At 49.0% G+C, this 23038-nt stretch overlaps 2 protein-coding genes across 2 annotated transcripts in view; one reads left to right on the top strand and one right to left on the bottom strand.

The window, feature by feature from the left end:
* The first annotated feature begins 1774 nt into the window (after positions 1–1774).
* Positions 1775–16367, top strand: ATP1B1 (ATPase Na+/K+ transporting subunit beta 1). Its single transcript, XM_061453858.1, has 6 exons — positions 1775–2051; positions 4659–4787; positions 11565–11720; positions 12449–12633; positions 14263–14343; positions 14961–16367. Exons 1-6 carry the CDS (start codon positions 1952–1954, stop codon positions 15225–15227), a joined length of 918 nt encoding a protein of 305 aa, XP_061309842.1. The 5' UTR covers positions 1775–1951; the 3' UTR covers positions 15228–16367.
* The window catches only part of NME7 (NME/NM23 family member 7), a 74344-nt gene continuing 67484 nt past the window's right edge, over positions 16179–23038 (bottom strand). Inside the window, exon 11 of the mRNA XM_061453856.1 lies at positions 16179–16441. Within this exon, the coding sequence (XP_061309840.1) occupies positions 16409–16441 (33 nt within the window). The 3' untranslated portion in view covers positions 16179–16408. The remainder of the gene's footprint in view (positions 16442–23038) is intronic.

The raw sequence follows: 23038 nt of genomic DNA, 5'->3' as shown, positions 1-23038 counted from the left end.
CTTAGGGAGGGTAGGAGGTAATAGCGGCCAGACTGCTTTTCTAAAGGTCATGGCATGGTGACATTGGTTGGTTGGGTGGTCCATGACTTCAGGCTTAGGTCATTCTTGCAGGTAACATCCAGAACATGCATCTGCTGGGTGGTACCAAGGGAAAGCTCACCTTATATGCATTCATCCCGATTCCATGACCAAAATAAAAAAGGATAGACTTGAGAGAGCCTGACAGTAATTTAAGGGCATACTGAATTTCCTATTTGGTTTCAATATTGTTACATGAGTAAATCCAAGTATGCTTGGGTTTATTCATGTAACTTTAACTGTCCCATAATGGGGGTCAAGGCATGTTAGCTATCGAGCAGATTAATGAGGGTGCATTAAACACCCTTTTTCTCTTTTTTCCTGTTTTCCTGCAAGGTACAAGCGTAAGATTGGTGAGACTTGGGCAGAAGAAGTTCCCGGGTTGAGATGCAAGGCCCCTCGCGTTCTGACCCCCCTCACCTCCTTGTCAGGATATAAGGTAACCCCGTATACACCCCACAGCCCCGGGAGAGTGGTGCTGGGCTCTGGAGCGCTGTGCAGCTGCGGCTTCATTGCCCGCGAGGTTGCAAGGCAGACAAGGGAGCCGCAGGTCTCTTGCACAGGCGGGAGGTCGAGGCGGCTCCGGAGGCCTCACCTGGGCAGCCCCGGCGAGGGCCCGCCGGAGTTGGAAGCAGGGGCAGACGGGTGGGTATCCCCCCGGGTCTGTGCCTCTCTGCCTCTCCCCGCGGGGACTTCGGCTGCGCTGCAGCTGGGCTCCGGCCTCCCAGCAGAGGTGTCCCCGCGGGGAAACGGCAAACCCCACCGGGCCCGGCTGGCTGTTGTGCGCCGCTGGGGCTGCGCTGCCGGCAGGCGGGTATCACGGCCCGGGGGGGGGGGGGGGGGGGGCAGGGGTTGTGCACCGCCCTGAAGGTCACCGTGCAAGGGCGGCTGCAGCCTCTTGCTTGTGCCGCCCCCCGCCCCATCGCTGCTGCAGCTCCCCGCGGTAGGTATGCGGGCGGCCAGTTTCTGCCACCACGGCGCCGGCCGCGCCCCGGGGAGCCCCTGCCCGCCCGCCCGCCCATCTCTCCCTGCAGGTGCTGCCGGCGCTGGGAAGGAGCGCTGTTTGCACTAAGTATGCCGCAGCCGCCTTACACGTGAACCACGCAGAGCGTGGCGGGGCCGGTGCGGGTCAGCGGCAGCAGCGGGAGGCGGAGGGGGGAACGCAATGCTCCGCTCCCGGGCGACTGTGCTCGGCGGCGGGGCTGTTAACGGGGCGATGCGGCCCCGGTCCCGCAGGGAACCGGAGCGGGAGCCGGGGGGGCGTCTGACAGTGCCGGGCGGGGCCTCGCCGCGCCGCGCGCGCACCCGGGCGCACAGGTGTGCTGGCGCGTGCGGAACCACCTTGCACGCGCGCACATGCGCACGCGCACGTGCATGCGGTTGCGGACGGGCAGCGGGGGCGCGCTCCCGCCGTGTCCCGTCCCGGGGCAGCGGCACAGAGACCGGGGACGCGGCGGGACCGACACGCGCGGGCCCGCGCCGCCGGCTGCCCGGTGCCGCATCTCCGCCGCTCCCGCGGCCGGCGCGCCCCCCGCCGGGCCCCGGCCGGCCGCTCGGCCCCGCCCCCGAGGCCCTCTGGTGGCGCCCATTGGCGGAGGCGGCGGCGGGGCGGAGGCGGCGGTGTATATGAAGGGGCGCGGCGGTGGGGGAGTGCGGTTTTCTGTACCGTGTGTGTCTCGGTCGGTGCCCTCCGCCGCTCCCGCCGCTTTCCCCTACGACACCGCCGGGTCAGCGCCGCCGGCTGCCCCGCAGCGCGGGCGGGCGCGCACGGACCTCCCCGGTGCCACGGGGCAGGGTGTCCGGCCGGGGCCTGCCCGCGCCTCCCGCCGAGGGCTAGACTTCTCCCCGCCGCTCGCCCGCCCGCCCGCTCGCCATGGCCCGCGGGAAGGCCAAGGACGGCGACGGGAACTGGAAGAAATTCATCTGGAACTCGGAGAAGAAGGAGCTGCTGGGCCGCACCGGGGGCAGCTGGTGTGAGTGCCGGGACGGGGGCGGCGGGGCCGGGCCAGGGAGCGGCGGCGATGCGGTGGGCGCTGCAGCACGGCCCGCGGCGCCCCGCCTTCGCCGGCTGCGGCGGGGCTGCGGCCCCCGGGGAGGGGGCCGGGGCAGGCGCGTACCCGCGGGGTGAGGGCGGGCGGTCCGTCCTTGTCCGTCCTCTCCTGGTGTCCTGTGGGGGCCGGGGGACGCTGCCCGCGGAGGTGCGGCTGCAGGTGGGGCTGGGGGTGAGGCACGGTAGGTCCTCGGCCCCGGGATGGAGCCTGGGGCGGCCCGACCTTGGCGAGGGCGCCTCGTCCTTGGGTCTCCTTACCCGGCGGCTGGCCCGGACCTGGAGCATCGCCGTCGGGGAAGCCTGCCTTAGGCTTCAGGGTGGCTTTTTTTCCATTTTCTCTGGAGAAAGGAAACTGAGCTAATGTTACCTCTTCCAAGGAGAACAATTGGCTTTTAACGTCCCTGCAAGAAGGAAATGGCCATATGTGCATTTGTGATTAAATGTTCATGATGTATTTATTAGGTGCTGTAAAAATAGCACTTGCATCAAGATGCTTGTAACATTTTCTCTACGCAAATATCCAGACTTGTAGTTGCTGCCAAGCTCAGCCAGCGTGTTGAGCCACCCTTGAGATGTTGAATCCGGCTGCTGTTGTAACAGATCGGCTGGAGGTGCCACATCCGGAGCTCTAGCTCTGGCGGGTGGACTAGAGCAGGCTTCTGCTGTATTTTTACGTGAGCAGAATTGGGCTGTGGGTGCGCATGGATAGGTACTTCTCCTCCTGAGGCACCAGGCAGCTGCGCAGTGCTTCAAACAGAGAGGCTGAACGAGGTCTTGCCAGAGTGCCCGTACCTATCCACCTAGGACCGATTTCCATCTGCAGGCTGATGATCATATTCCTCTGTTATAAGACTACCTGTTGCGGGAAGCTTCTTGTTCAACCCTGGGGTGTTGGGTTGCCAGACCCACTGTGCATTTTCTGAGACCTTGGAGTGGTTTTGACCTTTAAGTTGTCTTTGGCGTTAAGAGCATCCTGGCTGGGAACCTGATTAAATAAACCATCTCCCAGCATTTGGCTTTTGATGTTACAAAACTCACAGGCGTTACGCTGCAGACAACAGCATTAGTGTTTGGTTTGTTACAACAGCACCTCCTATGACCGTGCTCTGGAAAAAATTTCCACACGTCCCTGACGTCACGGCCATTTGCTTTACGCTGCCTGGATACCAAAGAGTGCTTTTAACTCCTGGAGCACCACATTACGGCACCCGTTTCTGCCCTCCAGCCCTGGCTACCTCCTGTGCGCATGAGGAAGACAGATGAGAGGATGGAGCTCCTTTCTGACAGCATCGCTCAGCCTCCCTGTCACTGACTATCCCTCTTCCTGCTCACCTCTGTCTTTCATAGACGTAAAAAGAAAACCAGAACCTCCTGCTTTTATCAGGAGGCTTCTCCAATTATGGAGTTTTTTCATGATGGGACTAGGGAGCAAGGAGGAATACTTCCATCTGCTGCTTCGTCCTTGTCCTTTGTGGTTTGTCACTAGAAGTCCTTCAGATAAGCTGCCTTATTTTTTTTTTTTGTTTGTGATTAGATGAGGACAGTCTGAGATCAAGTGGGCTCTCTTTCAAGTTCTTCTTGGCCTTTGCTTGCTCCCGCAGCCTGATTAGCATATAGTTGCTTGGCATGGGCTGGCTTACCCTTCTGTAGACAGCCTGGTGATGCCTAGTACAGCATGTTACCGTGCAGTTAATCAGCTGAGATAATCCTTGTAAACTGGTAACTGATACCCAGTGTGAGCTATGCTGTGTCTCCAGGCTCTTCTCCACTCCGTCTGTCCCAGTCGTCATTTTCCCCCCCCCCCAAAGTTTATTCTAGACATCTCCCTTTAGACTGAAACTAAATTCAACCTTTCATTATTATGTAATTGACTTTTTAATTGATATGAGCAGTGCTGGAGTGCCTTTGCTGACACAAGGCTGCTAAATGTGCAGTACTGTGACATGGCTGAGTACTTTTCCTACATTTGAGATGGAGCACTGGAACTAATTTGGGCCTGAATTCTGTTCCCATTGTCTTTAATGGAAGTGAGGAGAGATCAGACTTTACAATCGCTTGTAAACCTGAATGGAACATTAACTGTAGACTTTCCTGGAAACAGATCTGAGGCCCAGAGCTTTGTGGAATCTGTGTCCTTCAGAGCACACCCTTAGTACAGCTTCTTGCTGCTGGGCACTTTCTTCACTGCAAGTCTGTCACCTGTAAAAGCATGTGATGGTAGTGCAGGGTCAGCCAAGGGGTCCTTTAAAATATGGAAGAGCATGGTTTAATACTCATGTACATACATCCCAATTCATCCATTTTAAATTTTTTTTAGGGGCTTATGCTTCCAGCCCCCCAAGCAACTGGGATGATTACTTTGCATCAGGGTGTAATCTTGCTGTTAAATACATGCCTCTGCAGCAGGGCTTGCATCTGAATTCGGTGCACTGGGCTCTTCCTTGTAAGTGGCAAAGGTTGGAAATTTTGTCCTGGAATGTGACTGCCTTGAGGGCTTGTTTTGATTCCTCTTTCTGTTTTTCTCTTGCAGTTAAGATCCTCCTCTTCTATGTCATCTTCTATGGTTGCCTGGCAGGTATATTCATTGGGACCATCCAAGTGATGTTACTCACTGTCAGTGAATTTGAGCCCAAATACCAGGATCGAGTGGCACCTCCAGGTAACTAAATAGGAGGCCCGTGTTTGACTCGGTGCAAGCTGTTCTGGGGAGGTGGGTTGGTTATTCGCCTCAAGAAGGAGGATGAAATAAGCATGTCGTTGCTGCAACACATATTTGTAGGGGGTGGGTATGTTCGCAGCCTTCTGGGGCTTGAAGGCAATCCTGCGAGTATTAAAGGTTGCATCACATAAAATATGTCTCCTGCCCGAGAGGAGCTCGGACCTGGGTAGTTCTTCTTCCCTTCCCCTAAACTGAAGCAATGGAGTGAGGCTTAAGAGGCTTCACTTGGTAATGAGCTGTATGAAAAAGCTGGATTCAGTTTTTCTTCATAGCCACTGTGTTCCCACGGGTAAGTGAAGGAATAACATAAAATGATAGCTTTGTCTGTGAAACTGGGTGCACAAGGAGAAAGGGGACACTACCGATTCTGGGTGAGCTTGAATTGTATTAGCCAATGCTGACTTACACTATGCTCTTGAGGAGGTGGTGGCATTTACTAATGGGCATTTCAATTTAATGTGCCTTGGGAGGCTAAAGGTGGGTCTTGTAGCTGCTGATACACGATCTACCCTTAACTAGACAAAGTAAATCTCTGCTCAGGATTGAAATGATCACTTGACTGCCGTCTGTGGCCAGCCTGCCTTGGGCAGGAGCAAACGGAGTACCCAGCCCTTGCAGCAGGTTCCCCCCTCTGCTGCGCCATCTGATTGCCAACGCCGCCCGCGGCAGCTCAGAGCGCGGTGGGGGAGCTGCACAACTGCCGCTTTCCCACATTGCGGATGACCTTGAGGCTGCTTGGCACTGGCGATGGTAACGATCTGTCTCCAGTTGCTCTGTAAAACAGTTCAAAAGCTTTTAATAACGGTGGTATTTAAGTGACAATTGTGAGGCTGATGATGGCTTGTAGCTACAGGAGTTGGCTCTGGTGTTGCACAGTGTTTTACCAGCCCCACTGTCTGCAGCGCTATGCTGCAGTTATTGCCTGCTCTAACAGCACAGGGAATGTTACCATCACCAAATGGTGTTATGTCTCAGCAAAGAATAATCTTTTTCAGATAATTGCTCTTCCACTAGCACTTTCCAGAGACAGAATAGAAAATGGAACTGCAGTGTCGGTGTGTGGCACTTCCTAATCTACCAGCACTCTTAAGCACTGGAGGTGGCTGCTGCTGTCTCTGCAACAGGCTCTGACATTTGCAGGAAAGACTAAACTGTTGCTGATTACTGCCCAGAGCCATTAGCTGCATCTGGAAACCCACCATGGCTAATGGGGGAATAGTTATTTTTTGAATAATGTGTTTTTCCCTGGCTGGAGCGCAGTGGTCTCACCAGATGTGAAATGAGTGAAGAAGCCCATGGATCTTGGGTCACATCCAGACAGACCTCCTGTTTAGCCTGATGTCACATAATTACTCATTCTAGGTAAACAGTTTGCCTTCTGTTTAATAGCAGTTTGGGATCCAATTTCAAAGCAAGTCTGTAGTAGAATTTCTGTGTGAGATTTCAGCCTGCAGAGGATTTTTATTTGCCTCTCAATTGCAGACTGCACCAGGTTTTCTGGGGCTTACCCTTTTATTTCTAAGCAAAAAAGGAACTGAATCTCAATGCTCTTGGAGTGTGTACTGTGGAAATCGAAATGGAGGAAGAATGAAAAGGTCATCAGGGCTTTCAGGACATATTCTGAAATCAAGGGGAATGGAAATCCACCTCCTTGAATATATGACAGTGGGCAGCCAATAAATAAGGGTTTGAACCAAGCCCCGATGAAGCACGCACACACAACTTCAAGGAAACAGTTACCTGTTAGTAGCACACAGTGCTTTGCAGGGCATCATGTGAGAGTGCTTTCTGCAAATGTGGACAAGCAGCTGGTGAGGTGTGGTGGAGGCTGGCTCTTTACATCAAGTCCATTTCTTGTCCTGTAGCAGCCATTAGACCGTGAATCGGTGTAGGGTTTCCAAGAGGGGGGGATGCTGTAGTGAGCTGCTGTGCTTCAGAGGTCAGCAATTCCATACTCCTCTGCTGTGTAGGGCTCTTTCCTGCGCTACCAGCACAGCTGCTCTTCTGACAGCAAACACACGTGGGCATGTTCACCCCTGCTCTTGGTGAGCATCGAACTGTTTGTGTGGTCTGGGACCCCTGCAGACCATGAGTTACATACAATACGGTGTTGTGCAGTTCTTACTCCTGATTCTTGTGGGAAGACTTGCAAGCCATGTACATTGGCAGCTTGATAGAGACCTGGGTTTTCTAGGAAGCTAGAAAACCTGATCTTATTCTTGTTACAGTGCTCTGTCCTCGGGCAAGTCACTGTTGTCAGTGCAAAATGGCTGGGAAAGGGAAAGCTATGCTTCTCTTCAGGATTTGCAGGGGAAAATGCTGAAGGGTCTGCCATTATATCATTTTTGTTCTGAAATGCAACAGCTTTCATAACAACAACCTACAGGATGTTTTATTGAATTATTGACATGGATGTAACATTGAAAGCCAGAAAGGGCTATTTTTATAGCCAAGTGTCATTAATATGCTAATTGGTTTCTGCACTGAACACAGCAGGAATGTGATCCAGGGCTTCAGGCCACGCTGAGGTTTGTACCTTTCCATGATAGTATTTTTTTTCCTCCTCTTTTGTCTTGGGGCGGGGGAAGAAACTGTGCAGCTCACCTTGTCCAGCCTTGCCATTGCGACAGCCCCAGCTCCACTTGTGCTGCAGGCTCTGACTCTGCTTTAAGCACAGAGGAGCTACCCTGCTAACAGGGAAGGATGAGGATATGGCCACTTAAACACAGCGCACTGAGTGTTTGAAAAATACTCCATTCTCCTCCTCCCCTTTCCCACCCCAATATAAATTGGGCTGTGTATCCTGCCATCTTGTGGTGTGCATCCCGTGAAACACAGCATCCCATCGCGACGGCTGGTGAGGGGCCAGAGTGCCTGCTGCTGCCTAAGGCTCTTCTGGAATGTCAGCTGGAAGGAATAATCCCTGTTCAGGCTGGGGGATTTCAGGTGTCCCAGCTTCAAGTGCTGCCTGGCTGTGATGTGCCTGGGCAGTGAGTGTGTGTCATGGCAAAGGCTGCTCCGCCATATATTCCCCGCTTGGCTTGTTTAGCTTGGAGAGCAGCAGGGAGGTGGCAGCAAGGGCCTGTTTTGGGGATGAGGTGTAGAGTGACTGGAAGCTTGTAAGGGCATTGCTCGATATGGAGACTTACAGTCTATCGTCATTTGGGGGGGTGTAAATAGGAGCAGAGTAGTGATCACTCCGTTTTTGTGTGTCATCCCAGGAGTGTTCAGACTCGCTCTGAAACAAGATTACACTGTCCTTGGAAATATGCATTGCATGATGAAGCAAGAGTGGTTTCTATGGACTTCCACAGCCATTACTAATATCAAGCCCGACTTCCCATTTCTAGTTTCTTCCTCTTCACCCTTGGGACACCATTTTTCCTGAAGCATACAGTGATAAAGGCTATCTGGAAAACTTGGTTTTAAATGAACTTGAATAAATGCAGTTTTAATCTGCAGTGATGTTTTGGAAGTGGAATTGTGGCTGGAAAAACAATCGATGACTTAACCAAAAGGCAAAAAATAAAGACATGTACCTTTGTACACTTACGGAGCTGGAAAGCCAACAGAAGGTGGTGTCTGTTACCGAGTCAATACATCACTCATCATTTATGTGGACAGTGTCAGTCAAGTGCAGACAGGAATTGTAGCTCCCAGCAATGACTCTTAAGAGCCAGTTGCAGAAAATTTCTAAAGCCTTTAATCATCATTTTAGCAATCAGTTACTTGATTCTTCCACATGTGAGGAACAGCATCACCACACATGACACCATGGTGCATCTCTGTGGTAACAGCATGAGACACAGAACTGTGGCAAACAGGTTATAGTCTGAAGCTGGGGAGAGGGTTGGGTTGTTTGACTCCTGGCTACGAAAGCACTTGGGACCTTATTTCTTTTTTCCCATGTGATTTCCTTATGAATGGCTTCTTCATGTACAAGAAGCCCCGAAGAGGCTTTATTCATGTCTGTAACTTACTGGAGCCACACACTCCCTTGGGTGGCTAGCAACCCATGGTAGGTAGCACTGGAGTGCTAGTTTCAGTTCCCTAATGGGGATGAGAGGTTTCAGAGGAGTTCTGCAGGGGTCACCTCCTCCTGTTGCACCAAATCAACACACTTCTTTTTAAACAGGATTGCCTAAGAAGGATTCGGTGATAGTGCTGCTCTGACAACAGCACTTGAGCTTTTACTTTGGATGCGGGATGTACAGATGGAAAGCAAAGAAGGAAATGATAGATCTGTGTTGAGGGCTTTGAGCCTGGTCAGTTGCAGATACGTGAGAATGGAGGTTGTCGTGGAAGCCAGTAATACATTTTTAATCAGGATAAAACTATTTTTCATAGCAAGTCTCTCATCTCCACGAAAATTACTTCCTTGCTTCATAAGTGGGAAGATTGATCTCCACTTTTCTCTGTTCCTGAACAAAGAAAGTGCCTGCTGTACCAAAGCCCGGTGCAGTCTGGCTCAGCCAAGTACCTGCAAATGCCCACAGTTAGGCTGAAAGCAATCTATGGCTGCAGGCCAAGGCTGCCTGGCAGGAATGGCTGTTCTCTTGTGCTGGCCACTGGAACAGCTGCACGGAGGTGCTGCTTGCACGGGGTACTGCCTGGGCTTTGGTGCTGTTCTGCAAAGATCTGCAAGACAAGGAAGCTTTGGGATGGGAGTCACTTCTCCTAGCCAAGTCACTCATCTCATGGTTGGAGGGTTGGCTTTGGGCTGTATATATCGGGGCCAGGCTGTCCTAACCAGAGAATGGGGATATTCTGCGAGGTGGCTTTTATACACCACAGGGTGCCTGTTGCTGACCTTTCCGTTTCCTTTGCCACCTCTGCATGGGTACTTCTATGCATTACCTTGGATAAGACAAAAATCAGGTGGAGAGTTCCTTCGTCATAGAGGTCCTGAGCAAAGCTTGACAAGCCTGCTTGATTCCTGTATGCGCACACTTGAATGACCCATCTGTAACTTGAACTCAGAGAAAGGCAGACCCAGGAGGGGAACCAAGGCCTGGCCTGCCTTTGCTGCAATTCCAGATAGCCGCTTCAGGTGACCCTGAGCCCGCTAAGCAGAGTGGTAATGTGAGGAGGGTTTGGCAGGATGAGTTTGAAGTCCCTTATTAAAATGGAACGCAGCTTATTTTAGATATATTTATTGATAACAATTTGTGAAGCAAGAAATCAGGTGATTGTTCAAAATTGGGATGAAAGCCTCTGCCTTTGGAGGGTAGGATGTAATTCTGCTAGTGGAGTAGTAAGTTGCTTCTAAACTAGTAACACTCAGCCTGGTCAGTTTGTACCAGAGGGAGTCTTGAGCAGTTAAAGCTGCTTCCTGGAATAAAACTTGAAACCCCTGAGCTGGTCGCTGGATGTCTCGCAATCTTTGGCGACCAGGAGCTGCGTTAAGGGGAACAAAGCTAATCTTTGTCCTAGGTTACAAATTCCAACCTGGTGGGGGGTGGGGGGGGGGGGGAGTGGTGAGCTGGCTTGAGGAGGGACTAAGCAGAAGCACTTAAGTGGCTTTGGAAAAATTGCTGGAGTCACAAGCTCTTGTGGCTTCGAGCCAGCCAGCTAAGCTGCCTGAGTTTTGCACCAGGGAAACTTGTTTGCAACAGGCCCGCTCCGAAAGCTGTCAGAGCAAATGCTGCTCCCCTGCTCCTTTTTCTTGTTCTTGTTAAAATGAGGATGACAGACTGAACAGGAGTTACGACCTCAATCGTTACAGTGGCCGCCCCAAAAGCAGCATGAACTGTAGTTCCCATTACTTAAGTCTGAAGTGTTAGTCATGCATTGATGCATTCAATTAAAATGTGACCTGGACATTGTGAGGAGCAACTATTTCCAACTCCCATAATGAAGAGCAAAGGGGTTAGTACTTTGCATCATCTGTAGGCATTACTTGTACCTAGTCCCTTCTCCGTGTGTTCTTTTTCTATTCATCCTCCTAAATTCCAAAGCGGGGCTAGTTGTACAGCTCAGAATCTAGGAAGGTCTTTAAAATCTCTTCCCTAAGGTGGTATTTCCTACTCACCTACTCGGTGATGAGCTTCTGATTAGCGAGCTCAGAAGGCTCTTCCTGCAATGAGAAATACCTGCTTATGGAGTGAAAAGACCAGAGAATGTGATCAGGCTGATAACTGAGTGACAAAACGTCTCCTGCCCTGCATCCTACAAGGGTGATGTGGATTACAACCAGCAGAGTGTGACTATACCTGGCTTGGGGAACCTCTCTCATCTTTTATTGCAAGGGTTCACAAATGGACAGCTCTGCTGTATCTCAACACACAGCATGTTTTGCAGACTTCCGAGGCAGCCTACTGGGGATACCTGCATAAGAGTAGGCAGCTGTGGGACTTTATTTCATGCCATTAGTCTCACAGCTTCTCTTCTGCCCTTGAGGAGGAGGCAGAAGTTGGTAGAGGACCTGTGGCTGACTGTTTTTCGTGGGGAAAGCCTTGGCTTACAGCTTCTCCTTTCAATATTTGTCTGCTTAGCAATGCAAACATCATGACAAATACTCTGGGCTGTTGTCGGAAAGAGGAGACAAGAGCCCATCACAGCCTCCCCTCTAGGGAGCTTAAGCTGTTTTGTGCAAGTTCTGAGGTTTGAAAAATAGATACTAAAATGATTCCCATTCTTGGTATGTGCTGCATTGCCCGGAGGCTGTGCAGCTCTGAAGTGTACTTAATGTTTGCTTCTTGATTTTGCTTTTCTTAGGACTGACTCAAGTCCCCCAGGTACAAAAGACAGAAATCTCCTTTACTGCCTCTGATCCCAAAAGCTTTGAGGTGTACATGAAGAACATTGAGAAGTTCTTAAATGACTACAAGGCTGATCAACAGACTGAAAACATTATATTTGAGGAGTGTGGGGGTAAGTCTCGATTGCGTCCTGCAGCTGAGGGCTCTGACCACTGCCGCTGCGTCAGGTCCATCAGAAGCTGAGGGTGAGCAGTGGTGTTGGTCTCTGTCTTAGGCTGCTCCTTTTATTTTTTATGTTATTTATATAAATATTATAATTTGTGTTCATATAAATATTTATATAGTGGCGTATTGGTAAACTGTCAGGCTCTGGTTTCAGTCATACGGGTGCTCATGAAATCAGTTTGGTCAGAGCAGATTTGGCCAGGGATGTATCTAGAAGCTTATGGTGGAGGTTGTTGTTGGGAATTCCCAGATTTCACTTGGAGAAAGTTCCAGCTGACTGTCAGAAGCACATGGCACTGACCTTATCCTATCTGAAAGCCCTGGGGGTTTTACTGATGACTAAAGATAGTGTTGATCCTCTTGATGTAATGCAGCAAAACATCTGGGAGGTACTGACTTTTAAGAGGTTATATGTAATACTGTAAATGGGACTATCACTTTGTAATACGTGCATGTAAAATCTGAGGGCAACCCACTTGTCCTCTGGAAGAATCCTCAGTTAAAAACCAAAAGCGCTGCAGACTTTGGGACCACGGTGGGGAAGGCTGGGCTCAGGTCTGGGGTGTCATCTGTTTGGAATGAGGGGGAAATCCAAACTACACAGTGAAACATAAGTGTTGCTGTTCCTGACACACAGAAGATCATGGTTGTCTTTTCATCCTTCCGCCATGACAGACATTCCTGCTGATTACAAAGAGAGAGGACTATATAATGATGCCCAGGGCCAGAAGAAGGTCTGCAAATTCAAACGTGAATGGCTGGAAAACTGTTCTGGAATAAATGATCCCACCTTTGGGTACGCTTATGGCAAACCATGCATCCTCATCAAGCTCAACAGAATTATCGGCTTCAAACCTAAGGCAAGTATCTCTTCCCGTTCTAGCAGCAGCTACTGAGGAGGAGGAGGAATTGGCTGCAGATTTGCTGTTCCTGCTTTTGTGTCTCAGGAGAGAGATCAGTATTAAAGCCCTTCTGCAGAGGCGAAGCTGTGAGATAAATTGAGCAACTGGCTTTAAAAATACTCTTCACTAAAAAGCAATGAGAACTGCACCCCACAAGTTGGTAGCAGGTAGCAATGATTGCAAACTCCTGCTTATTTGTCTGCTAACTTCAGAGCCTGCCAAGTGAATTGCTGTAATGGAGGATTTTCTTCAAATGAGAAAACCCATTTTAAAGTTCCTGTGTGTTTCAATGGGATCATCCAACTCTATCTGTAGTAAGATCAGTACACTGTGTCACGCTCCAGCCTACTCCGTTCTTTCCTCAGGCAGTATGGAGCTGCTAAAGCCACTTAATGAAATGAAGTAGTGCTAATATTAACTATCAGCCTGAAACACAGGCTATAAAGTGTAAATGACATCTGTGTCAGGCACAGCTCTTACTGCAAGGAAGGTGAGGACATCTTTAGTTATTTAACACAGTTTCTCAGATGCTGTAGGATGTCTGTCACCCACTCGCTCCATGCTGCACCTGAAGGCATGGTTGCAGTGATGCTGAAGAGTGTCAGTCTGGACAAGAGCTGCTTTTATTTCTAGTTTTTTTTCAGTTGAATAAGATGGTGTGCAAAACCTGCCCCTCCATCTTCTGGATGCTAAGCAGTGCAAACGGTGTGCTAAGGGCCTTCACCACTGTCCGTCAGTGCAGCTGAGGACAAGAACTGATGCTGTCTAATGAATTGTTAGGAACATTTTTCTTTGAAGGGAACCTGTCTGCTAAAAGAAATGAGGTGAATTGTGGCTCATCTGATCCAGGGTGGAAACAGTGGGCACATTTTAGCAGGAACTGGTATGTGGTGGCTGTGGGATGACATAAGATGTGCAGGTTTGGTGACTGGGGAGGAGATTGGCTTGGTGTGTTCCCCTTTTCTTTGCCACAGAGCTCTGAAGAGCTCCAGGCTGCATTGAACAGAAGGGCCTAGTCAAGGGACGATTTTACATGTTTCCTTGAGCAGTGACAAGTGTATCCAAGGCTGTATTTTTTTTCCTTATTCCACACTCCAGCAGAGACCCTGTGGCTCTTGTTTTGGGCAGGGTGCATGTAAAGCAGTATCGAGGCTTGCAAAGTTGTGAGGCAAAGCTGCTGCATGTGTTTAGAGACCAGTTACAAATGCTGGAATTGGTGCTTCTACCTTTCCCCGACATGCTCAGACCCTTTGTTGTTCCCTGCGGTCGTGTCGAAGTTCAGCAACGTCAGGGTGTGACTGCTGCTCTTTGTTCTGTCCTGTGGCTTTCCAGTCCTCGCTCATGCACCTGGCAGGCAGCTGGCAAATCCTTCCTGCCACTGCCTGGCTTTGCACGGGTGACACCACGAAATTAAAACTACTCTGATGTGCTTGCCTTGGTACCCACAGCAGTAAGGCTATAAAGAACAGACAACAGCTCTGCTTGGGTTAGGTTCCCCTGCTTCTAGCTGTGTCACCGCTGCTCTTCTGTCACCACCGAGAGCTGCTGTCTGCTGTATAACATCTCTTTGCTTTGGGTTTCTTCTAGGCTCCAGCAAATGAGAGCCTCCCTTCAGATGTTATGGCAAAATATCACCCTTATCTCATCCCTGTCCACTGCACTGCCAAGGTAAGTTGAAATACACTAGAGCAGAGCTGGGAAGCTGCAGGGGAAGGCTGAGTCTTTGTCTGAGTGTAGCTGGTCCCTCTGCCTTCCTGCAGGCAGTGGGGGTGGTTCTTACTTAGGATATCTCCCCCTTTGGGACAGGAGCTTCTGAAAACTCCACTGATGATGTCACATAGCACAGTGCTGCCCTCACAGGGAGGGGTAGGAGCAGGGCCCGGTATTAGAAGGTATCCTCAAAAGTAGACATTTCTGCTTCCAAGCACAGATGGCTGAAAGAAGGACTGTTTTACTTAGCACTGGTGAAGCAGCAAACTGTTTTTTAGCCAGAGCTAGTGCACTGGTGTGACAGGAAGCTGTGGTGGTTTCTGAATGCGTAAAGGGGTTGAGGTTTCAAATAAAGAGAAGTCATTTTCTTGGCTGATGTGTGCTGGAAGGTGTTTCATGTGCAGCTACTGGTTAGACAGTGCTATGTGTCCTCCCTGTCCCTGGAATGCCCTCATGCTGTTGAGGTGAGGGTCAGCAATGGCCAAAGAGAACAACTGATGCTGTGAGGAAAAATGGCTGCAAAAGGTAGAGTTTGGGTGAATACCGATGTTTTTTATTCCTTTTCCCGCCTCTAGCGAGAGGAGGATGCAGACAAAATAGGCACAGTGGAGTACTATGGGATGGGTGGCTACCCTGGCTTTGGCCTGCAGTACTACCCCTACTACGGGAAGCTCCTGCAGCCACGGTACCTGCAGCCGCTGGTGGCAGTGCAGTTCACCAACCTGACCTACGACATGGAGGTGCGTGTGGAATGCAAGGCCTACGGGCAGAATATCCAGTACAGCGACAAAGACCGCTTCCAGGGACGCTTTGATATTAAATTTGACATAAAAAGCAGCTGATTGTAAGCACAACTCTGTCCTCCCCCTCCCCCCTTCCTCCTAGCCATTTTAAAAGGTTAAAAAAAAAAGAACAAAAAAAGAACAAAAAAGAAAACCTACTAGTCTTGAACAAACTGTCATACGTATGGGACCTACACGTAATCTATATGCTTTACACTAGCTTTCTGCATTTACTAGGTTAGAATGTAAACAAAGTGTAGCAATAGCGACAAATATTTATTCTACTGTAAATGACAAAAGAAGACAAAATTGAGCCTTGGGACATGCCCATTTTTACTGTAAATTATGATTCCATAACTGACTTGTAGTAAGCAGTGTTTCTGGCCCCTAAGTATTGCTGCCTTGTGTATTTTATTTAGTGTACAGTACTATAGGTGCATACTCTGGTCATTTTTCAAGCCATGTATTGTATCTGTTTTCTATTTCTCGTGAGCAAAGACTTTTGCTGTCCAAGGTGTAAATACTCAGTGGGACTAGAACTGGCATGATACTTCTCATCATTTTGTTCCTTTTCCAAGAAAGGCCCACCTGTAAGACTCTGTTTAACAGCACTCCATAAGGCTTCTGACTCTTCTGTGGTGGTAGGGTGTTTTATTTGGAGGGGTGGCAGGGGAAACTGACTGAAGTGACACTAAAGAGACGGTTGGATACTGTACTGTGCTCGGTAGTGAGTGCTGTCTCTCCACCTCTTCCCTCATGCTCCAGTACGTCATGTGAGAGACTGGGTCAGGCTATCGCTCTCCTCAGTGACAGGCGTAACTCTTTGCTTTGTATATTTTCTTTTTCTTCTTTTATTCTTTTCCTGCTGGAGGCATCGCACACTGTGGTGCTAATGTCTTTATTGAATGTTTTAACCATTTTCATGGTGGAAGAATTTTATATTTATGCAGTTGTACAATTTTATTTTTTCTGCAAGAAAGTGTAATGTATGAAATAAACCAAAGTCACATGTTTGAAAATAAATCTTTATTTTAAACTTTATAAAAGCAATGCAGTACCCCATAGAATGGTGTTAAATGTTGTCTAAAGTGCAAAACTCTATGTTCTAACATGTAATAATAGCCAGGAGTACAGTGCTCTTGTTGATCTTGTATTTCAGTCAGGTTGAAACATTGGACAAATAAATAAATGAACACACCATTATGTCTGCATGTCTTGTGAGTGGGTTGGGACAGAGGCTGTCAGTTGTCCAGAATCTTGAAGAAGTACTGCACCTATTACAAACAGAAAACAGGCCTTGATCATTCCCAGGACACCTTGGCTGACGGTGGCTAAAACATGCACTGGGGTTGCCTGGCAGTGCTGCTCCTCCTGCCTGTGAGCAGTGGTGTTTGTTACACCCAGCTCCAGTGCAGCGTGCTTTGGTGTTACCTGCCTCCCCCTGAGCTACATGAGAGGCTCCTGAGGCCCACCTGCCTCTGGACACATCAGTCATGAACCCAGAAAGTCTTCAGTGTATCCACCATTACTGCAAGTCCTCCATGGCTAGAGGCTCAGGCCATACATGCAGTAGTAGCTGCAGCTGAAGTGGTTTATCCTTAGTGTGGATGAAAGCATCCCCCAGCAGCACACGCTGCAGGTCCAGAGGGAGGCTGCACGCTTGGTGTCACAAGCAGAAGAAATGGGAGTTTCATGGCAGTGACTTGCTCTGTGCTTCTGCTGGGCCAGCAGCATGGTGCTGAGGCCAGGCCCTGCCTGACAGGGCTGCTCAGCCTGACGGGATGTGGCAGCTGCCTTCCTGTGAGAGTCAAGATCACTTTAGGCTATGTGACACGGGCTACGAGGGGGAACTGCTCTGTGGTAAGGTGACTTAACATAAGTATTCTAGAGCAAGCTGCTTGATAAAGCCTGCCTCATCGGAACGCGTGATACTGGAAAAACAGCTGCTAAACTTCTTCCCATTTGCTAGAAGGAAAAGCTCAATCACAGTACGCTGTGGCAGCCAGTGCACACATTTGGCTGTTTGACACGGCTCCCTAGGAGCAGAAATTTCCCTTTCTACTGTTCCATTTGCTGCTGCATGTTTGCAGTGAGGCAAGGAATTAACAAAGACGCGTGATTAAAGTGCTAAAATACTCCTTGAAGGAAGCTCTGCCTGCACGAGGGTTGCAGGAACACTGAGCTGCCAGCAGTTGCTGGGTGCCCTACTGACACTACCCTGGGGGGGGGGAGACGGGGGTGGCAGGGGCATGGCTCAAGGTTCAATAGGATCGACTGCCCCTGCTATTTGCGTCTTGGGTGCAGGGCTTGTGACAGTTTAAAAACAAAACCAAAAATCCCCACCACCACTAAAACCTGCCCCCGAACTGCTTCACTTATAAAAGGCCCAAGTCACAGGTAATTTATCTCAATTTACTATATGAGAACAAAGTCCGAGTATGAACTAGTAATAAAGATAACAGCTTAGTGCAGGGGTTGGGACAGCCACTGTAGAAAACTTAATGGTGCCCATGCTGGCTCCATGGAGCCACGTCTAAAGAGGTCCCCATACTGTACTCTTGGCAACCGCATCTGACACAAAGCAAAACCAAACCTTTACCTGCCCCAACACTTTCTAGCACCAAAGCAGTGAAAGCTGGGGGGCCTGCACTGACCGCTAATTAACTCCTCAGCAGTAATGGCAATAGCTACCGTGGCCCTGCACCCTGCAGCCATCAACTGCCAAGACCCCACTATTCACAGGCCTCATGACCACGCTGTAACAAATGGGCTGTGCCCCACCAACCCCCCAAAAAGAAGCCAACACAACCCCCATAGCCTGACACATCCCCTCTCCCATTAGAAATGCAGCTGTAATGTGTCAGACCAAGGGACTGCATTAAAAGGCTCCAGGAGAGTTAAAAAAAACCAGCAACCAACCAAACCACCAAATGCTGCTACCGCAGCCTTGCTCTGCTTCACGGCTGGTCACTGGCTGGGGGCAAGCAGGGGAAATGGTCAAGCTGTCACATCTCATCAACCCAATGTAAAAGTTGCACTGCTTTCCATTTTATTTTTATTTTTTTTACTGTTTTAAATCTGTGCTGTACTGCCCATGGAAAACCTGCTCTCCTCAGGCAGGCACCGCTCTCCTTACTGCCTGGTAGGACATTATGTTATAAACTGCCAGTGCGAACATGTTGTTCTTTCTGCCAGATTGGCTCAACGTAGTTAAATATAATTGTAGCCATTAAGGAGAATTTTATCTCCCTTCTTGTTGATACAGGACAGCTACATTTCAAGGTCAGAGACACACAAAAATGCTAACCAAAAGTGCAGAGACAGACACGCACAGACACATTTAAGGCCCAGGCCCTTTAAGGCTGTGTCCGCATGAACGCCTGCACTAACAAGCAACCTGTTTTACAGCTCTGAGCGCTGGCACTTGCAGGCTTCTGTTCACAGCCTTGCTCCCAGCCTGGCTGAGAGCAGCCGGCACGGGGCAGGCATGACACTCAGCGTGTGTGGTAACCTGCGCCACGGTCACAGCACAGGCTGTCCTTTGCGGGTCCTAACCCTGGGTCCAGCCTCAGCCTGGGGTGCCCACACAACTGCTGCCACCACAGGCCCCACGTCCCTGCCATGGGGCACTTTCAACGGAGCCGTGCCTACTTCCACTGCTTCCTCTTGGCTACCTTGGCAAAAGCAAGGGTTCAGGAATGGTCCACCCCTGCGGCACACACTGATGCATGCGAATGCTGTCCTCACCCAACTCCCGCTCCCTGGCTGTTAGCAAGAAAAGGCATTACGCTGTTTCAGTCCTTAAAATCCCCTGATTTTATGCAGCTGATTATCCCAGGCCAGGCTGAACAACCTCAGCCTGCTCACAACCTATGGGAAACCCCTTTCTCCTCAATTAGCTTTTATTGGATTGTTGAAGGTCCACGCAGACAGTACTGGCAAGGCTTGGACATCAGAACAAACATGCTACGTATTGTATAACATGCAAAACTAGGTGCCGGTATGTTCTCTCTGTGTATAATTATCTTTATGTGGGTCAGCTGCCACCCAGCTCCCAGTAAAACCAGTTAAGAACTGGCATGTATGTGGTACACAAGAAAGATCTCTCTAACAACCTCACCCTTGGGAGTATGGCATTGCTGGACAAGAAATATCAAAAATAAGGGCCATCTGTTAGTCTGCTCACACGACAATACTTACGATGCTTTGCAAGGATTTCAGCACTACCAACAGTTTTGGGGTGCCACTATTTTATGAAGCCCCAGATGGAGACACCTTGAAGAATCGCATTCTAAAAGCACCAGGTCCTTTTCCAAGGGGATCCAGGACCTGGAGGTACTTGCACCAACCAAGCATCCAGATGGGGGTTAGGTATTCCAAAGCCCTCTGTATTTTAGGAAGTCCAATTACTCACTTTCCCAGGCTCCGAGTACACTATAAACCACCAAAAAGTAAGCTGCGCTTGTACAAAACATCTCAACAAGACCCATGGCAAGGTCAGCTTCTCAGAGCCAAGTACACCTCTGATCTCTTTACAGGACCCAAAAGTGGCAGAGACAAACCCACACAGGAACTGATCTGAAATGAACCAAACACATTTCACAGGCGCCACCCAAATGTCCTTCAAATGATGCCAACATTCAGGTGTGCTCACTCCTTTCCAAGGATGAAACAGGATTAAATTTAACATCAGTATGTTACAGATCCCAGGAACCATCTACCTGCTTTATAGCATGCAGCTATGCCTGCTCTAGCGCCTGGTCAGGAACAAACAACAATAATGTTCAGGAAGTAATAACGGGTGAATAACTATAACCTCCTGGCTCTGGCCAGAACTGCTTCACAGGAGAAGCTGAGAGCTGCTCTAGCTCCGTGAAGTTTCACTTCAGTGACACAAGTTCCATGCAAAACTCACGTTACTGAACTGGTTGCTCCCTCCGTGTGCTTCCATGCATTACCACTAAGTTTCAGTGGTTAATACAGCAGGCAACAGCAAAATCCAGTTTAACGGCCTGGCTGAGCACAAACTATTGTCATCTGAACAATGTGGGCCCTAAGAGCATGGAGAGGCCAGGCAAAATGGGAAGCAAATCAAGTGAGGAGCCAGTCTTCCATAGGAGAGCAAAAAGATCTTGGTAATAACACAGGACCCAGCGCAGGCACAAAGTGAAGATTTCAAGTATAAGAATTACAGACGCCTACAATTTAATTCTCCTTCTGCCCAGAGAAGCAGTGCTGAAGAGAGGTGCCAGCTGAGCAGCTCTGGAGTCAGAACTTTTGTCTACAGAAGAACAGACCCAGGTATGCGCTGAATGGTATCAGCCTGAATGGTCCTACAGGCACAACTACAGCTTGCCTCAAAGAAAACCCTGTCACTGAAAGGGACCTCAACATTCATGGTCCACTTCCCCTGTTCCCCTGCGCTGTTAGTTTTCAACAAGAAGCCCTGTTAGAATCATTCACAGCAGAAGCAAAGGGGCTGATGGGAAGACATACTGGTAGGAAATGCTGAGATCACAGATTCAGTTCTCATCAACCACCAGAATGATGACAGCAATTTCAGTCCTTCCTCACCTCTGCTGAACCAAAATTGGCAGCTGGGAGTTAGAAGGCTTTTTCACCCCTGTATTAATTTAGAGCCTGACAGTCATCTCAGTGCCTTTCATGCACCTGGACACGTCCTCACCAGTACACTCTCCCCAAAACTACCACAAAACTGTAGCTCCTTGGTTGAGCACAGGTATCTAGGCATATGATCCAGAGAGTCTTTGCTGACCTCCAGTTTCAGCATCACTGCGCTCTCCCTGAACACTTAAGCCTTATAATTTTTTACATGTTATCTCAGTTTGAGGTCTCTAGTAGGAGCCAAAAATCTCTCCTTGCCCATTAATCTTGGTTTGTACATCATCATAAACCTGCCAACTCTGTTAGCAAGTGCACTTGCTAAAACCTAAAATGTATTTCAGCTACAGTTCACACTCAACTAAATAATGACTAAATCACTGGGTTAACACACTGAAACCCCATGGATTCATACCATCCTTCCAGCCACAAGCAGTCCACAGACATAAAAAATGGTTGTCAAAGAAGAGGGTCTACTTACTCACTGTTTTATTCTGAAAAGAATTATTTTCCCACATTAATCTGAGGAGGGTTTAGTCTTGGGAAGTTTGTTCAGAAAACAAAAAAGGAAAGTCAGTCACCCCTGCCTCTCCCTCAAGCGTCACGCACTGCAAGAAATGAAGCCGGTCAGGCTGCCCAAGGCAGAACAATGTGTACACATGCACTTCAACTGTCCAAGGTAATTTCTTAAGTACAAGTAGGACAACCCCCCAATACACACCAAAAAATAAAACTTTGCAATGGAAGGTTTTATTAAAGAAACACAACAGGCTAACACGTCCTGCTTTTACGCCATGTGCTGTTAACGCAGTCACCTCAAACACTGCATATGGTTAAGATCAACCCTGAAAATACAGTGAAAGAGGACAAGGGAAGCGCCTTGAAAATTTTACCATAAAAAGATTAGAGAAATCTCAATTTCAAACAGGATGTAAACGAGAGGACAAGACAGTAATTTGTTACAACACAATCAAAACACCAAGAAAGTGAGTTTTGTGCTATTTACTTCGTTACATCACAAGAAAATTAAGTGAACTTGAAAACTCACTGAAAATAACAAAGTGTTGTTTTTACATCATACATAACTACTGTGCTGACTCAGACTACTGATTTATGAAGTACAGATACTTGGAGATTTAAAAAGAAGGTACATGTTCACTGAATCTCCCCATTCCATGGCATAAGCCAACTGCTCAGTAGCTGGGGCTGAACACATTAGCCCAGGATGCTCCCACCTAGAAACTCTACTCCTCCTTTAGCAATGCCTTTGGTCATCATCAGAAGAGATCACTGGCCTGGCAGAGCTACTGGAATGAAATAAAATGAAAGGTCCTGGCTCCTATCACACATGAAAAACTACAACATGACAGTGAGTACTGCTTTCCCAATGATCCCTCTGAGTCAGCAGGATCACTGCCTCTGCACATTATGCTCATGTTGAGGGACACTTGTCTGTCTCAAAATCAGGAGCTCCTGTGGAGCTCTTGTAGGATGCCCCTGAACCAGTCAGATGATAGGTACAGACAAGACACTATGGAAGTCAATGTAAGCTGCAAGCATGTCCTGAACACTGGATAAAAACACTGAAAAGGGCCCCTGCTGAAGAAAAGCCTGGTCTGAATGTGTTCATACAAGCCACAGGCATCGTGGAGGCTCCTCACCAATGCTGCGCTAAGGCTCTCCAGCCTGCTCAGAGTGCACTGACAGTCATGGTCCTCACAGGCTACCAGATTATGGCCAATAGAGGTTGGCTATAAGTGGTTGTAGAAAGAGACAAGAACGTGTTTCCACCCACATCACAGATTCATGCAACCATGGAAGCAACAAGCAAATATAGGAAGTAGAAGGCAGCCAGCATCTAAAGCTCTTCCTGAGCAATACATATGTTCAGCAGGGTACTATTCGGCCAGGATACCCAACAGGCTGTACCTGGCAGCAGGGTAAAAGTTGTGACAGCTAAGACAGTAACAAAGTATCCTGAAAAAAACCCCAACCAACTAAGCAAAAGCATCACCTGGCCCACCACTAGTGGCCTTGCAGGCATCATCACAAGCCCCTGTGTAGACTGTAGCTCCCTGTGCTGTCAGGAAATATCCCACCAAACCAGCAGCATAAATTCCCCCAGCACAGTGCTCAAACTTCCTTCTAAGCAACATCACTCAACCTAGAAAGCTCCATCCCCCCGTGGAATGGGTCAGTGTTAAGGGGCCAAGAGTTCAAGTCTGAGCAGCCCTCTGCAATTTCCACAC

This window comes from Pezoporus flaviventris, unplaced genomic scaffold (assembly GCF_033815535.1).
Source record: "Pezoporus flaviventris isolate CSIRO_AGI_PZ_B2104156 unplaced genomic scaffold, CSIRO_AGI_Pfla_v1 ptg000015l, whole genome shotgun sequence".
Taxonomy (NCBI): domain Eukaryota; kingdom Metazoa; phylum Chordata; class Aves; order Psittaciformes; family Psittacidae; genus Pezoporus; species Pezoporus flaviventris.
This window is presented reverse-complemented; position numbering and strand designations above follow the sequence as displayed.